The following is an 18,699-nucleotide window of genomic DNA, read 5'->3' as shown; positions in this document are numbered from 1 at the left end:
CTTCAAGTACACAAGTATCTATACTAGCTGCTCATTCTTATACAATACCTGTCAATATTAAATTTTTAATTCACTATCATGTTACTTATCTACATTCATAGAAATAAATGAGTTTCATGGATTTGTAAACTTGCCAATCACATACAAAATTAATATTTCAACTTACATAAGTTATAGAACCCTTAAATATCTTCATTGCTCAGAATCAACAGCTACTTATTATCTTGAGTTTTACAATTTGTAAAGTTATAGCAAAGAATAGTCTCTTCAGTAATAAACTTGAAATGTAGATCATGAAACTCAAACATTTAGATTTACCCAAAACCTCAAAGAAAGAAAATGAACAATGCTGTGCATCGAGTTGCAATTTCGTTATTCATTTCATGATTCAAATTGCCTTTTAATTGTTAACTCAGAGCTCATTTTCGCAGGGCACCACAAAGGCTAAGAATAAAAGATTAAATTAGTAGAGATCAGATAACACCAAGCTCAAGTATTAGGAATTAAGAATTGAACAAAACTCTTAAGGAATGATTTAGAACAGCAGAACACCAAAGAGAATAAAGAACAGTTTCTGCATGTAAGACCAAGATACAATTGATTAGAGAGGCACTTGAAAGAACCATAATGAGGAAAATACCCAAATACTTTTATCACATGAAGAAATATGAGAAAATTGTCAAGATCCAAACAGATAGAGGTAGCATTTAAGTACCACTCAGACCAGCATTTCATAATGAAAAGTTACCAATATTAAAAGAACTGCCAATTAATTAAAATTAGTAGACATATTAGAATGAATGATGTGAAGTTAAGAAACTCAATAGCTGTGGAATTGTATTATGGATATGCAATTGAACATTTACACCATTTGGTATGAAAAGTGATTTTGTTATCTGGCCATAATTTGTCATTGAATCCTTGTCCACCCTAGCAGTGACAGGAATTGGGAGGAAAGAACATTATGAGATCAAAACCATGGGGTGGGGGGTCCTGTCTGAAAAGAGAAAATAAGAGACTGGATGACAACAATTGTATCTTGGTCTTCTATGCTTTCCATACAACCAGCTGCTGCCACCCCATCTCTGGGCTGAGAAGAAAAAGAGTAACCAGAGTCCACTGAATAGCTGTGATAGGACAGTGCTGGGCATATCGTAGATGTAACTCTCTTATGGAAACTAGGATGATATGCTTTGGCTTTAGGAAAAAACAGAATTAAGTTACTGGAACATTTGGGAAGGGAATGGAATTGGTTAATGGATTGGCATAAACGTGATTAAGTAGCCTCTTCTTACATCTTAAAATATGGAACCTGCTACCTGCGGTCAGAAAAGGCCCACTGTAGGATACAACACACACAAAATGCTGGTGGAACACAGCAGGCCAGGCAGCATCTATAGTGAGAAGCGCTGTCGACATTTCAGGCTGAGACCTGAGTTCTGCCAGTATTTTGTGTTTTTATTTAGAATCATATGCTATTTTCATGAACTATGGGCCATTACAGAAATCACTAATCAAAATTAGCAGAAGTATCTAATTCAAATGCTTGTTTTATTCATTTATTCATATGTTGAAAACTTCTATTTACACCTTGCCTTCAACAAAACCAGTGTATCCCACAGAGAGCATTACATCAGCATTTTCAAATATAATTAACAAACCACCAATGGGGACAAGGCAAATTACTGAAAGCTTGTCAAAAAGGTATGTTTTAACAGAAATTTTAAAAGGGAGGGAAAAGATAGCAAGGAAGGCAAATATAGAGAATTCCAACACTCCAGACCTTAAGAATTTGAAGTCTCAACCACCAATTGAGTGATCAAATTCACAGATGAGACAAAATCCAGAATTAGAAAAGCATAACTCAGTAAGTTGACAGTTTAGCAGAAACTGGAGAGAATAGAGGGACCAGGTAACAAGTAGTAGTATTTTGAAACATGCATTGTTTTATCAGAGGTTAGCACAAGGATGACAATAGCAATTTTACACATTTTGCTTAAGTAAATGAGAGGGGTTGGCAGAAGGTTACTGAAGTAACTACACTCAGAGGCAAAGATGGAGAGGAGCAAATGTTAACCCAAGATTTATGAGCAGATGGTACAGAATTATTTTACTCAACTGAGAATTTCTTTCTAATTTAATCCAGGTATACTTAATATAAAAGCTGTGCAGTTTCGCCATAAGAAACGAGCGAATTAGGGCATTCAGTGTATCAAGTCTGCCCCACCATTCCATCATGGAATATCCCTTTCAAACCCATTCTCCTGCCTTCTCCCCGTAACCTTTGATGCCCTTATTAATCAAGAACTATTAAAACACTGCTTTAAATATACGCAATGACGGGCACCCAAAGCAATCTGTGGCAATGAATTCCACAGAGTCACCAACCTCTGGCTAAAGAAATTCCTCCCTATCTCTGTTCCAAAAGGACCTTTCTCTTAGGGTAAACCTGGTCAATTTCTATTTGATTTCATGTCACACAGAAAAAAAGTCCAAGTTCAAATCTGTGAACATCTAAGCTGTCATGAGCTAGAAAAAGGTCAGCAGACACCTTGGAGATGAAATTGCATTCATTAGGTCAAATGGCATGCACTTTTACTTACAATATTTTTAATCTGAGTTTTCTGAACAAATTAAATAACCATAATCGCACATGATAGAGACTCAAATCAGTTAGTCTCATGAAGCTATCCTCTGTTTCATTTTTTTCTTAAAGAATGAACTAGAGTAAAAATTTGACCAATTAATAATCATTGAAGTCTGGGTATTTTCCCTCGAGGCAGAGATCAACTTGAAAATTACAAAAATAATTTTGATTTATAATATAGCAACTGATATCTGTTTTCTCTATTAAGTCAACATCACTTTTGAAACTAACAAAAACCTGCTCAGCATTTGATTTCTACTTCCAAAAGTACTTGAATATCACACTGATATCAGTTTCCCATCTTTCCTTACAGAGAAATCAAACCCAATCTAAACTATTTTGACTCAGTTACTGTTGGGAAACAACAGAACATTTCTAGGCCAAGCAACACCTTCAGTCCAAATCTGTTTCAATATAAACACGATATTGAAAATATAATTGATACAAAGCAAAATTTTCCTGAAGGTTAGCTGCATTACATCTTGCCAAATTACTGCCAGTTTTCTGAGTGTATAAATGCATGACATAGCTCTTAAGTAAAATGCAACTGCAAAAACAAAGCCTGTAACTCAATAATCATCACCAGATCATACTAATGTCAATTCTTCACTGGGGAAAATATCTGGTGTAGACTACATTAGTTAGCTTAGTTATTCACATTGGCCTTTTTAAAATTATATATGCCAGACCATATTCAGGATGAAACACAAAGGAAGAAAATTTATCACTACAAAGAAAAGGTAACACTGATTTAAGCAAGTATCTACATAAAACAGACAAAGCATGGTGAATAACAACAATGAACTGTAAGTAAAAATAGCCATGTGGGAATGTGATACAATTGTAGAAATGTAACAAGACTCAAAAATCAAAATAGAGAGTAAGTTTCAATACATACCATTCCAAGATACAATAGAAAAGATGCAATGAATTATAAATAAAAATATATACAAATATTAAAAAAGGTTAGCGATTAATACTAATGGATTTGAAGAAATGGATAAAATGGCCAAAATACCAAACCAAGAGTTGGGTGAGCAAATCTGCAGAATGATTAAAACTGTTCATGATTCTGTTGATGTCTATCACCCCAAAAGTGATTAGAGAAATATTAGAGTAAAGGCAAAGAAAGGGACTTCTTTTGAAAGAGGGTTCACAAGAATTTTCCTGTTGCAACATTTCCAACAAATAAGGAATCAGGAATTTTCAATCTTGCTCCGAGGAATGAAGTGAGTCAAAACTCCAGAAACAATTATCATTGGCTAAAGTTTAGATTAATAAAGAAGAAGCAAAAAGAAATCCAAAACACACTCGCTAAATTGGGGGCAGGCTATCTTCAATGGGCTGAGAAGGATCCTGGCTAATATAAAGTAGAAATGGACACTGGTGAACTGAATAGTAGCATTGGGTTACTTTTAAAAGAACAGATGTGTCAAGTAAAATCTAAATTCCTTCCTAAGAGGAAAAAAAGTTGGGAAAGGTAAAAAGGCAGATGATGCAAGGTAAACTGTTCTATTAAGAATCAGTATTAGTAAAAGAAGGAAATAGAAATAAAAGTAAAAGTAGCAAATGAGAAAAGTGTTATTAATATGAAAGGGAATACAGAAGTTTTCTATGCCCATACAAATCATAAGCAAATACCAGGAGGACTGAGGTAGACTGTTATAGGGATAGGAAAAGTGATTACACCAGGTACACCAAGATCCCATACAGCAGCTGAGAATAGAGACACTGTCACGGTTTAATGAAGTTGAAATTATAGATTACAAAAATATAAAAAATGATTATATTCAAGCTAACCTTACTGTGAAGCTTCTAACAGTTCCTGAAATCCACAGAATGGCTGTCCAACTATTTATAAGCAGCATGTGACATCAGGCATTTATGGGATAGGGCTGGGCACATACTTTATAAGCTGTGACCACTAAACTATGCATAGAGACAAAAGGCTCACCTGGAATAGTAAATGACTACTTTTGCATTTGTATTCACCACTTCAAGTACATAAATTTAAAACGTTTGCCAGAAATTGGCCAATCCATAGCTACAGAGTGAACACACTTCAAGGACAACTTATTTCCATTTCTGGTTTGACATGGCTAACAAGGACAAAATCCTCAGTCTTCCACAGATAGAGCAAGCAAATTGGTTGTTAGAGGTTGTCCACTCCTTCTGCCACTTAAAATCTGTGTGCTCCTGATGCATGACCTTGTTGCTTTCATACCTTCCCCCCCCCCCCCCCCCCCCACTTACTGTGAGCAGTAATGGACCCAAGGTTGCCAGGAGATAGAGAGGTAGTTGCACTTCAAGAAAACTAGGTACACCCTTGAATCTTTTCCATCTTTTCCTCTGTCCGCATGGTAATCTCTTTCCACAATGCAGCCTGAAATTGTGTGCCTCATTCAAGCACCTGTTGTCAGGCAACACTGCCTGCCCGACACTGAGAAATTATTGAGCCAATGATGCTTTATTTTATAATAGTCTTTATTTCATACTAACCTTCACTGAGCATTATTCTGTTCTATACTGGTGCTGTGCCCTGTGTGCTTATTGGAACTGCACCCTGGTGAAGATAGGGAGCATTGTACCTCCTAAGAGCCAGAATCCACAAAATAGGGCAGCTGCTCTTTGGCCACTGGGAAATGGCAACTGAACTCCACGTGTCAATGAGTTTCTCTGCTGTCAGTATCAGGGACACCCTTTTTAGTTATCACACTTGGATCAGATCCCTTTGTCATGGATTATTGATTACCTGACTGGTAGACCTCAGTATGTGTGCTTGCAACATTGTATGTCAGACAGAGTGGTCAGCAGCACTGGGGCTCCAGAGGGGACTGTCCTATCTCCCTTTCTATTCACCATCTACACTTTGGACTTCAACTACAACATAGAGTCTTGCCATCTTTAGAAGTTTTCTGATGATTCTGCCATAGTTGGATGCATCAGCAAGGGAGATGAGGCGGAGTACAGGGCTACGATGGAAAACTTTATGTCACATGGTGCAAGTAGAATCATCTGCAGCTTAACGTGGAAAAAGCCTAGGGATCTGGTGGTGGACCTGAGGAGGGCTAAGGCACCAGTGACTCCTGTTTCCATCCAAGGGGGTCAGTGTGGACATGGTGGAGGATTACAAATACCTGGGGATATGAATTGACAATAAACTGGACTGGTCAAAGAACACGGAGGCTGTCTACAAGAAGGGTCAGAGCTGTCTCTACTTCCTGAGGAGACTGAGGTCCTTTAACATCTGCTGGACGATGCTGAGGATGTTCTACGAGTCTGTAGTGGCCAGTGCTATCATGTTTGCTGTTGTGTGCTGGGGCAGCAGGCTGAGGGTAGCAGACACCAACAGAAATCAACAAACTCATTCACAAGGCCAGTGATGTTGTGGGGGTGAAACTGGACTCTCTGACGGTGGTGTCTGAAAAGAGGATGCTGTCCAAGTTGCATGCCATCTTGGACAATGTCTCCCATCCACTCCATAATGTACTTGTTAGGCACAGGAGTACATTCAGCCAGAGACTCATTCCACCGAGATGCAACACTGAGTGTCATAGGAAGTCATTCCTACCTGTGGCCATCAAACTTTATAACTCCTCCCTCGGAGTGTCAGACACCCTCAACTAATAGGCTGGTCATGGATTTATTTCCAGTTGGCACGATTCACTTAATATTATTTATTTATTTATGTTTTATATTGCTATATTTCTTCACTATTCTTGGTGCGGCTGTAATGAAACCCAATTTCCCTCGGGATCAACAAAGTACGTCTGTCTGTCAATTACAGCATCTCTAAGTACTCCTGAAGTAATCCCCCTCTTTCTAGATATGGCTGATGAGGCTAGATTCATGATCAAGGCCCTTCAACACAAACCAAGAAATAGAACTAAACAAATACTTACTCAATCTCAGCACCTCATTCAACACTTAGCTATGGGATCCTTGCAGAGCATACGCATCCAGAGCAAGTGAAGTGAGCTTGTACCAACACTTAATTTTACTCCACATCGTAGACTTTATCATCGTGGTAAAGGTTTTAGTGCAGATGGACCTGTATTTAAGCACAATCTAAGTTCAGTATACTATTCTGCCCTACTTCAAGAAACAAACTTGCAAATAATGCAACTGATAATGCAAGGCTGTAAAGGGGCATGAGCCAAGTGTCTGACAGAACCTGAACAGAGCTACTGTGCGCAAACTGTTGCTAAGCAAGCTCTGCATGACAGCACTATCAATTATCCTCTCCACCACCATGCTGATAATCAGGAATAGATTAATGGGGTAGTAACTAGCTGGGTTAAATGTGTCCACCTTAAAAGGACAGAACGTACCTGAGTAATTCTCCATTGTCAAGTAGATTCCATTGGTTCAGCTGCACTAGAACATGGCCAAGGATATAGCAAGTTCCAGAACAAGAGATTACAGTGCAATTGCCAGGCTGTCAGGGCCCACAGCGTATGCTGCATCCATTGCTCTTAGCCTTTTTAAAAAAAATAATCACATGGAGTGAATCAAACTGGATGAAAAATGGTATCTATCATGCTTGGGTTTAATGGAGGAGACTGAGATGGATCATCCACTGAGCACTTCCTGCTGAAAATTAGTGCAATCAATTTACACACTGGTGGACTTCATGCAAATTTTATTTCAAACTACATTGAGTGTCATGGGCCCATTCTTAAGAATTTATCTGGGCTGCTTAAACTTTCCTTTATACTTAAAACCTCCAAAGAAATAAGAACTAGAATTGGATTTCAAAGTTCAAAGTAAATTTTATCAGAGTACATACGAGGGTGATTGATAAGTTCGTGGCCCAAGGTAGGAATCAATTTTAGAAAACCTGGCACATTTATTTTTCAACATAGTCCCTTCCTACATTTACACGCTTTGTCCAGTGGTCATGGAGCACATGGATCCCTTCTTTGTGAAGTCAGCATCTTGGACCTCCAGAAGTGGTCCACAGCAGGGGTGATTGATAAGTTTGTGGCCTAAGGTAGAAGCAAATGAATTATACAGCTCTCGTTACATGCACGTGCAGTTCAACTCTGAGTGATTATGCAGAAAGTTTGAAATTAATAACGTTTGTGGTATTTGTTTCAGATAATTGAAAACTGCAAGTAAGCACTGTCTGAGAGAAAGGACAACATCAGCCTTTGTGCAGTCATCCGCTACCTCTGTCTCACGGGCTCATTAACCAAGGAGGTCCACGAGGACATGGTGGCAACACTAGGAGGGTGAAAAATAAATGTGCTAGGTTTTCTAAAATTGACTCCTTCTACCTTAGGCCACGAACTTATCAATCACCCCTCATCTATGTCACTACATACAACACTGAGATTCTTTTTCCTGCGGGCATTCTCAGCAAACCTATCGAACAGTAACTATGAACAGGGTAAATGTAAGAGCAAGTAGAGCATAGGGTAAAACATCTTAAATCAACTGCGGTAACAAGCCATAAACTGTTTGAACTAAGAAATCAAATAGGTTATTTGGTCCTTCAAAATCATTTTATCATTTATAATATTCAAGTGAGACCTTTTACTTCAATGTTATTTTCTCACACTATCCCCACATCCCTAAAATCCAGAAATGCTGATTTCTAATCTGAATAAATGAAATTCCAGTTCTTAAGGTTAGAGAATACCCAAGATTCACATTGCTCATCATAAAATAATTTCTCCTCATCTCGTCTTAAATTGCCTTATTCTGAGACAGCAACCTATTATAGCTAATATCTTCCCTACTTCCAAAGTGCTGTCATTGTAAAAATGTCACTGATATCCCTTCTTTCCACCAGAGAACACAAGCCTACTCTCATACCACAAAACTGGTGTCCATGGAACAGTCTGAGGATTCTTAGTTGCACAAGGCATGTACTATGATTTTAGATAAAACAAAAAAAATGTACAAAATACCCTAAGTGCAGTCTGATCAATACTCTATGGAATTGCAGCAAGGTACCTTTACTCGTATAATCAAATCCCACTGTAACAAAGCTCAACACACCAGTTGCCTTCCTGATCACTTGCTGGTTCTCAAATCAGATACTTGTGTAAGTTTTGATCCTTTTTAAACTATTCACATTCTCCCCCTTTGAAGCACCTACGTCAGTACACAAAGACAACATCAACACAAAAAGATGATATATGAAAACAGATATTAATAAAATTAATGTTGCAGTGCCAACACAGGCCTGACATAAGCAAACTGAATTTATGAGGTAAAGGGTGACATGAAATGTGATGTAATAGGAAATGCACACAAAGATTCATAATATACATAAATTATGAACAAAGCTCTATAAACAAATTAGGAGCATGTGCTCTTCTAATTAGCAGCTTTGCATTTACACTCCCTTATACTTCACATGCAAATTATACAGCTGTCTGAACTATGAACCAACTTATTAATAATGAACTGGACTACATATTTGTTTGAGTCCTGAAAAAGGGTCTCGGCCCGAAACGTCGACAGCGCTTCTCCTTATAGATGCTGCCTGACCTGCTGTGTTCCACCAGCATTATGTGTGTGTTGTTTGAATTTCCAGCATCTGCAGATTTCCTCATGTTTACATATTTGTCTGATGTTGATCATTACTTTCTAATGCAGAATTGAAAACAACTCAAACTGTTCAAATCACTGCGGAAGAATTTAAGATACCGACCTCATAATAGCTGATTTACAATTGCTAAAAATGTATCATCTAAAGTACTGTTATGATTTTAAAACTGTAGTCTTGCACATGCACGGCAGATCATTCAGCACACAACCTTTTTCACAGAAAAGCCATTAAATTCATTTTAAGTTAGTTGTATTGGTATGAAAGCATTGAAAACAATCATTTGTTCTACTAAAATACTGAAACAGATTATCCTCCTTTGATCCCAAATAAACTAAATGCATAAAATTCCTATAAAGTGTGCAAAGTATTTCACATGCTAAATAATTTATAATTTTTATTATTCAGACGTATGATCTTAACACTCAATAGATATACAACCACATCCTAATGCATTAGATTACTTTGCCCATCTGGTCCATCACTACAATCCTTAATGCTCACCTGCCAACTGTCTCTGCAACCAGTAACGATTGGCTTGTGCTGGACATGCTTGGTCTAATTACAGGTGTCAAAATTATCTATTAGGTGCTTGAATTTAAACGATTAATCAATGCAACATCAATTGCTCATCCACTCGTTCAAATGTAATTTTTTAAAATCACACAGACCTTTTCACAAACGCAATGATTCAAATTCCAAGTTGAATTCTGTAAGGACCAGAGAAGAACTAAGCATGTTAATAAAAAAAGATGGATAATCTTACACCTTCAAGGTGCAGTGTGAATATGGAAAAAAATGTTCTGTGTTAACATTTAGCTTATGGTAGCCCGAAATTAGATCTAAAACAACCTCATGGATTAAACACAAACAGTACAGGAACAGATCCTTTGGCCCACAATGCCAAGCTAAAGGGAATAATTTTTCATAGGACTTTACACAGCCACAAGAAAGACACTTCTCATTAACAATATGGATTTTGTTACCTCCAGTGGACCCAACAATAAATAACAATCTCCAATCCCAAATTGTTTTGAATGTCCAAGGTGTTTCCTAATAAGAATAACTAGAACTAGAGGTGCACCAAAGACCAATTATTTTGACATAAAATGCTTCAGTATTGCAACTAGAAACTTGATTTTTTTTTTCATTTAATTTTTACAATCAGTCTACACAGCTATTAATAAATGATAGCAAAGAAAGTTATGTACTTTCACGAAGAGATGAATTGTCTCAATATCCTTGTCAACATACACTATTTTCTCCCATGGTCAAACTATCAAAATCAATAAGTGTATATGCTTTCTTTTCCCCAATTTAGGCAGATAGCTGTAGTTTAATGGATGCTGCAGCAGACAAGTATTTCAGTAAGCTACCCAGTACTACCTATGCACACCTCAGAGAATACAAAGGATATGAGGCTTAATAAAGAAAGAACAGACATAAACACAGGAATGGTTATGAAACTTATTTTTAACCCACAGGACAGAAAACTAATTTTACATTGTGAAGCCTGAACATGCTTTGTTACTTCCACCTTCTAAAAAGGAACTGCATGCAATGGCACTTTCACAAATGTCAACCGACAAAAATGCACACTGCCATACTTCAGACCAACAAGTTTTAGAAAGCAAAATGGTGGGCACTGCCATCAAACTTGCTGCTACATTTAAATGTGTGAAATATTTACTTGCATTGCCTTCTTCTCCCTGCTGGTTTTGATCTTAATCCAGCAAACCTTACAGGTTCAAACTTAGGTCTGTGTGAATGGAGATGGCATTTATCAATTTCCCTCAAACAGTTACTCTATAATTCACTCATTATGCTCCCTCGTAAAGGTAACTTGACCTTCAATTTGCAACAGGCCTAAACCACTGCCAAATCCTATCATAGTTTACTATAGAAACTTAGTTCGAAAAAAATATGACATAGGCATATTTTAATTCTATACAAATGTAAATCGTGCTGCATTATAGAGTTTAGGATTATGGATCAGAAAATGACAAGCATCAAATAAGATTAAGTGATTGTACTCGTATTCAGGTGATGGGCTCAAAGGTAACAATGTGCACTACATTTACCCTATCAATGTAAAACAAAAACTCGCTGTACTAGTTGAAGTTATAGCATTCACCCTGGTATCCTCATGTTACGCCTCCAAAAACACATGATCTAACTCAAATCTAACTGAAAACAGATGATTTGGTGTCCTCCATATTGTTCTACATTTGTCTACATTGTACATGTATTGTTAGCTAGATTTGTTACAGTGCAATACTGTAGCAATATTTCAAAAGTACTTTATAGGCTTCAATGCATTTTGGGCACCAAGTCACCTGAGAGACTTAATATATATAAATACTCATATTGCATGTTTTTATATTGCAAAACATGGAAAATCTACAAACAGTAACAAAAGGAATTGGAAATAGATTAGAAAGGAATAGATTATTCAGCTGTATAGTAGTTAGTTCAAATAAAAACTAAAAATACAAAGCTTCGAAGTACCTTTGCTGAGTTTTTGCCCTTTCACTTGGCCAAATAATAAAGGCCCAAAGGAGGAAAATGTAATGACATCACATTTTCAAAGGCTTGGGCATCCAAATGAACTCACTGAACACAGATGTTTCATAAAGAAAACACTGAATGCCTGTTTTGAAGTACAAACTTATGGTGGAAAAGTTGCCTCTAATGGATAATTGGAAGGCTGGATATACACCAAAAAGTTTGTAAGATAGCATGAAGTATTTCTTTTTAGAACCTATCAAAGTTTTGCAAGTGAAAAATTGCTGATGTAAAAGAGTACCCTTATATAAGAATACCCTTTTATCGGTATTAAGGAAGTATCATGTCCGGATTGAACAGGTTTAATGCTCTTTCATATTATTTTCATTAGACATTCATTTTTACTTGTCCAAACCAAACAGATCAATGTCAATCTTGAAATCTGACATAGCTTGCTGCTTTACTCAATGTTGCCTATTATAATTGGTACAATGGATATTTCCTGATGCATTCTCACTTTAATATTGCAGAGTTAAAAAACAAAAAGCAATCTACCAAAACTACAATTAGTGATTCACTGGTTTTGTTATTCTGATGCAAGATTTTCTTTCAGAACTTAATTAGATTGAATAATAACATTCAAAGGAAATGTTTCCAACCATACAAATCCATTTTACTTACATTGTAACTGAATGATTTACCTTACCTTTCTCTGATTTTATTTTCTAATGGATAAGGATTAGAGCTTTTTAAAAAGTACTGCAATTCACCAACTGTCTCTGTCTATAGCTCCATGCAGAACTGTGATAGGCATTGACAAAAGACTATTAGGATGTTCTATGGAACGATAAGATGTAGATATTTTAAAATAATTTTCCTTATAAATCACATCGCTGACTAGTTGGTTGACAACAATCCATAGTATGGGGGGGGGGGGGAGTGGGGAAGAAACAAAGGCAGAACCAAAGTCTATTCTAACTGTACATTGCGCTAAATTGTATTCACCTTGCTACAGATGATGAAATTGTCATCTACAAAAACTACCTAATTTCTCTTGATTGCCAGGGTGGTTAAAAAAACTACTCAAGTAGAGCTATACATGTTAATCTGAACATGCACCACCTTTCTCCCAAATTACTGCTTGGATAAGTAATCCACAGAGGTAATTTTAATCTCCAATAAACTGTGCATGGGGAGAATTACAGCAGAAAATGAGCCAGCTTAGAGGGAAAAAAATAACCTTTTCACTGAGGCCAGGGACAGAAATTATTCAAAACTCAAATCTCATTTCTGGCCCACTGCCAACAGACATCAAGAAAATACTCTAAAGAACTTAAATTTCTATCGAAGAATCACACAATCATGATCAGTATTTGAGAAAATTCCTTAAAAGCTAAAAAAAATTACATCTAAAACACCAAGTATCATTGAGAATGCTGCTACAAAATGCTGTAATCCATTACTGAAAGTTTTACCTGAAGACATTTATCTTCAAAAGTCTTTTAAAAGCTTTATTATGCCATCCTAAAACCAGCCACTTCACTTTAGAAACCATGAACATTAAAAAAGTACCTTAAGGTATAAAGTTAAATGAACATACACAATGTACACTGCTGCCTTTCAACACAGTAACCTATCCTTGGATTACATTGACAAGCTTCACCATTCCTTCTTTCCTCTCAACTCTCATACGATTCTTACTTCCGAAATTCAATACTCAAATGTTCCAAAAAAACATTAACCCAAGATCCAGTTTGTTAAACTTTACATAAACATTCAAGTACAACTATGAAATACTAATTTGACTACTTTTCCACAAAAGTTAAATACTTCATATACCAAATATAATTAAATCTAATTATATAAGCAGATATAAATAAGTTCAAACATAGAAACATCCTACTAACAATAAAATAAACAGCAACTTTACAATGCAGGTTGGAGAAATATCAATCCTGTCTCTGAAGACTCTGCTGCTTTTTGAAGAGGATAATGAAATTATCAAACTCTACCTGAAGCTATTACAGCAATGTGGTGTTCCGGATGACATTCTCAATGTGCAACCCAACATTTACACCTAAATGCAAGTCCAAGAGACACCAACTTGAAGACAGAAACATTAAATGCAAAGCCATGCTGATACAGAAATACAAAGTACAAAGCCAAAATCTCACTCTTGGAATGCTTTGCGTAGCACCATTAAGAAAGTAGGTTGGTTATTCCTTACATCTCACAGATAAAGTTTGCAACGTCTTTTCTGAAGGCATCATGGGTCACAAGGTTCACAGCAAGTGACTGAAGGGAATGATGCTGTACTTTAAAATTTAAACTGCAGCAGCAGATCAGTTAAACCATACACATTTCATACCGTCGTGGATTATAGATGAAAATCTAGGGTACTAATACATGCAGGGCAAGTTACATCATAATACTTGCTATGTTTACTATAAACTACCACATTGTTACTCCCGTCGTATTAACTACTCAAGTACTAATTTTTAAGACATAATTCTACTTGACCAGTCATTCCAATCATGATGGCAAAGAGCAAAACTAGGTTTATTTTGGATTTGTACAATCTACAAGGCAAAATACAAACTGTCCTATTCCAGCAGATTTTAGATTAAAAGTTAGTACTCATTGTGGTTCTGCAGCTCCTGTGGTCCTGCACATTTTGAATCTGTAGTTCAGGTCTATACTAATTAACTAATTCTAAACAAGACTCAGCTAAAATTAACCACAGTCTATACTAACATGTCGCTAATTAACCTTTTTACATTCTCAGCCGACAGCGTTTTGAATTTATGGAAAATTCAGGACCCTTTTGTGATCAAGGAGCATTTATATACTCAAAAAGAACAATTTTCTTGCTCAAAGAAATATGATCAGGGAACAATCACTATGGTATGACACCAGTCAGGTTACAAGGAGCTGGGCTAAAGTTTCAACTTGTAATATACTTATTTTATGACGGATCAAGAAATATAAAGTGGTGTAGCAATTTAAAACTAAATTATCATCAAAATTATGGGGCAGAAAATACTTCGAATTCTGCAGCTTCATTTACAAAATTTATAAATGTTTTTAAACATCCATACTTGAATTATGCAAAAAATACTGCATCTCAAGAACATTTTTATACTAGAAACATTATGAAAGTGGACAAAGTCAACTCAATGTATAACAGGTGCCAGAGTGCGTAGGTTTATCTATACAACCACATTGAAGTCCTGGATTAGGTTTGAAATATTTGCATTTCACTAACAAGATCAGTACAAAAGAAGTTTACTTACTTGGACAATGGACACAGGTCCTCAGAGCTACTACATGATGTTTCAAAGAGGATTCAGCACATTAAAAAACAAATAATTTGCCTAAAAACTGTAGGACATATAATTTAAATCTAACAAAATACATATATTAGCTATATTATGAGAATTTGAAATATGCTTAAAAGTAACAATATCAGACAGCAATTTTAGAAAGTTCCAATATTATGATCAACTGGTTGGAGAATTCCTCTTAGACATCCTTCTACTGCTATTCAACTACTACAAAACCGTGATCAAAGGTATGTCAAGTTCAGCAATGGCAAGCACTGAAACCATTTGTTTAAAAAGTCTGAAGATAATTGCATTACATGCAAGCAAATAAATGAATTTCTAAAAAATATTCTTACAAGCACTTCATTAGGTAGCAGTACTGCTTCAATATGAAACTGAAATCAAGGATTGTTAAATCTTTCAAAGCAGTGATATGAAAGAGTAGCTGAACAAAGTAACTGTTCCAATATTGTGAGGTGACTCCCTTCAATTGTACAAAAGGTGGTGCAAAAGTCCTACAACACAAAGCAGCATTAGAAAGTATTTAGCCATACAGAGTATTTCGGCTGAAACACATATTTGATATTCAATTTCAACCATTTCTATTCTAGGCCAAGACCTAGCCTACTCCCTACAGTATGCATCCCTCCTGCAGAAGCTTTGCATGGTAGTTCTATATCTGCACAATAAGCACCTTAGCACACAATACAATGTTCACAATGGCATTATGAATTAAACTATAATGCACAGATTGACAAAAATATTTAAGTGTTAAAGAACTCACCCAGAAGTGCATATGCAGTCTCTTGATACTACCTAGAGCTGCAAAATCATAATTTACAAAGTAGGGAATAAAATAACCACATCCAGTCTCGACTCCTTTCATCCAAAATTAAACACTGCTTGGTTTTATTTGCATTTCCTCAATCAAACCTTAATTAAGGATCAGAGAAACAGGTTGCCTATAGCATTTCTAACCCACCTTCCACGACCCCAGCAGCACCCCCAAAATCAAAATGGATACATGTCAAGTCCAAGTCGAATCCATCTTCCTGGTATCTCCTCTTGTTCCTACTGACAAGTTCTTTGATTCTCGAAGCCATGTCTGTGATTCCGACAGAAGAGGAGGTGGTGGTTATAGTGGTGGATGTGGAACTGGTTTCTTGGCTTCTAGCAGATTACGACTACTGTCAGACAGAGGCCTACACACCGAATCCAAGCCACACACATACACCCACACAGATGGGCTGGTTTGCCTCCCGTTAATATTCTCCGCGGGGGGGTCGCTCCGGTTTTTTTCACATCACCATCGAAGGAGTTGGGGGAGGGGTAAGAAATAATCCGTAGGGTAAAAGTGAAAGCAGTGCGGGAGGAGGAGGAGGAGGAGTAGGATAAGGGGAGGATGGGGGCGGTCGCCACATTCACTGTCTCTTCCTGCGATTTTTCCTCCTCCACGATCACCTCCGCCGCCGCCGCCGCCGTTACCGCCGGCCGGGGGGGAGGAGAGAGGGAAAAAACCCTCACCCGTGGTTCAAGGTGGGGGGGGGGAAGAAAAGAGGTGGTGGTGGGAAATTCAGGGATTAAAACGAAACAGATGCCTTTCTAAACTATATATATAGATAACATATATATAATATATATGTATATTTTTTAAAAAAATTATATATCCGCAGTCGGTCCTCCTCTTGTTCCGTCAGATATAATCCACACTCCGGGATTCAAAACCGCTCCGCGTTCAAAATGAACCATCAAATTGTCGGTGGGGGGAAAAGACAGCAGGAAGCCAGACGCCGCTTCGCTCGCCTCGCTCTGTAGGTCTGAGCCAATCGCTCCCGGGACGAGCCCCCGCTGCTCGGCCCTGGCCACGGCTCCAGTTCCGGCCACAGGCACGGCACCGACTCCAGCTCTTCCGAGGCGGTGCGGCCGCCGGACTCTCAAACTTCCATCATGGCTTCCCAGGGAAAAAAAAAGCGCAATGCCCTCGAGAGCCAGGGAAAAATAACGCTCCGCCTATTAAAACATAGTGCGCGCTCCGACTGCCCTTCTCGCTCTCCCTCCCGTCAACCATCAGACTTGCTTCCTCCACAGCGCCGGCCCCATCACTTCGCTCGCAGACAGTACTGAGGTAGAGTCCTGCCCGTTCCGGTATTCCGCCAAGGCTGAAAGGCGAAGGGGGGGGGGGGGGGGGGAGGAATTAAATCAGTATTACAAAATTAGTGATGCGGCGGAGTGGCACGGCCCGCACTACTTGCGGAGATCACGTGCCCGCTGCGATTTTTGGGGAAGTAGTGAAGCCGCTTCTTAAGTGGCGGCTGATGGGAGGAAAGGTTAGGTATTCAGGGGGGTAAAGGGAACGGGGTGAAAAAAGTTCATATGTCTCCTTCCTCTTCTTTCCCCCTCGTCAAATATCCTGTGCAGGCAGAGAGGCGCAGTGCGCTGGGGTAAGGTGAAGGCGTTGGTCCGGACAAGGTGACGCACCGAAACCCCCCAGTGGGCCCTCCGAGCGATGATCTGTGTACAACAGTCCTCTGTGGATTGTTGACATCCTTCCTCTCGGGTAGGGAGGCGGGGGTGTCAAGGGGCGGTTGCTGACCGGGTCCCGGCGAGAGACGCGCGTTCATCGGCGACGGCCCGTGCTTGAAGACCTGCCGCCACCATCTTGGTAAAGGAACAGGTCTGCTAGGGCACGTCACCTTGTACCGTCAAAACCGGCAGCTCGCCTCAGAATTGTTCCAAATGGCAACACTTCCCCAGTCTCAAATAGGTTGGCACACAGATTCCCGTCACCCTATGTGCTTCAGTCATTCCCTCAGTATCGTGAGAACTGCCGTTGAGCCGGAAACTGGCGGGATTCTGGTTCGCTGAAGAGCTGCAGAACATCGAGGAAACCTTTTAAGTGAGATTGATAATTTTAAAAATAATAATTCAGTCAAAAAACAACCAAATCTTAGACATGCATGTTAATACTTGGGATAGGCCTTTAGGTTTCTGTTTGCAAAGCACTTAGAGATGATAATGCATCAGATTTTGTTTTGCTGAATTAAGAGAATGTGGCGATCCTTGCTGTATTTGAACTTGAATCAAGCCTGTTGATGGTTTAACGTTTGTTATGTAGGAGAAAGTAAAAAGTCGATTTCCATATTATATTTCATACTCTGGATGATGAGCATTATAGTTCAAGGAAAATGAAATGAGATACTTGAAAATAAAAATCTGAAATAAACGTTTAAGTATGTCTGATTATTCATCAAACTGCCTGTGTGATTTTTGGCAGAAATCATTTTTCTCTAATAAAGTGGTAAGAGAGGTTGCTGGCTCAGCAGGTTTGTAGCAAATGAGTAAAGCTATTTTTTTAATGATGATGATTAATTCTTACTATGAGGTATGATAATGAGGAAAATTACTTACAAAAGAGATTGTAGGTAGAATGGAAACGCCCTACTTTAAAAAAAGTGTGGTGGGGGGAGAATAAAGGGTACAGGAGAAAGTAAGGGGGAAAAGTTGCAACAATGGGCTTGATTGATCCAAATTCAGGCATGAGGAAATTTACAAAACATTGAGTTTTTCATTGTGAACAAAACTGATGTGGATAAACAGGTCTGTCCAGAACAATGTTGTGGGAACTCGGACATTAAATTAAATGAGTACTGAGGAGCCTAGCAATC

The 18,699-nt window shown here is 38.1% G+C and overlaps 1 protein-coding gene across 1 annotated transcript in view; it reads right to left on the bottom strand.

The window, feature by feature from the left end:
- The window catches only part of LOC132379500 (phosphatidylinositol 3,4,5-trisphosphate 3-phosphatase and dual-specificity protein phosphatase PTEN-like), a 114,649-nt gene extending 97,646 nt beyond the window's left edge, over positions 1 to 17,003 (bottom strand). The window contains exon 1 of the mRNA XM_059947459.1: positions 16,059 to 17,003. Coding sequence (XP_059803442.1) covers positions 16,059 to 16,137 — 79 coding nt within the window. The 5' untranslated portion in view covers positions 16,138 to 17,003. The remainder of the gene's footprint in view (positions 1 to 16,058) is intronic.
- Positions 17,004 to 18,699: the final 1,696 nt, after the last annotated feature.

The sequence above is a fragment of the Hypanus sabinus genome, chromosome 22, assembly GCF_030144855.1.
Source record: "Hypanus sabinus isolate sHypSab1 chromosome 22, sHypSab1.hap1, whole genome shotgun sequence".
NCBI classification, from domain to species: domain Eukaryota; kingdom Metazoa; phylum Chordata; class Chondrichthyes; order Myliobatiformes; family Dasyatidae; genus Hypanus; species Hypanus sabinus.
Note: the sequence above shows the minus strand (reverse complement) of the source record. Positions and strands in the feature narration are given on the sequence as shown.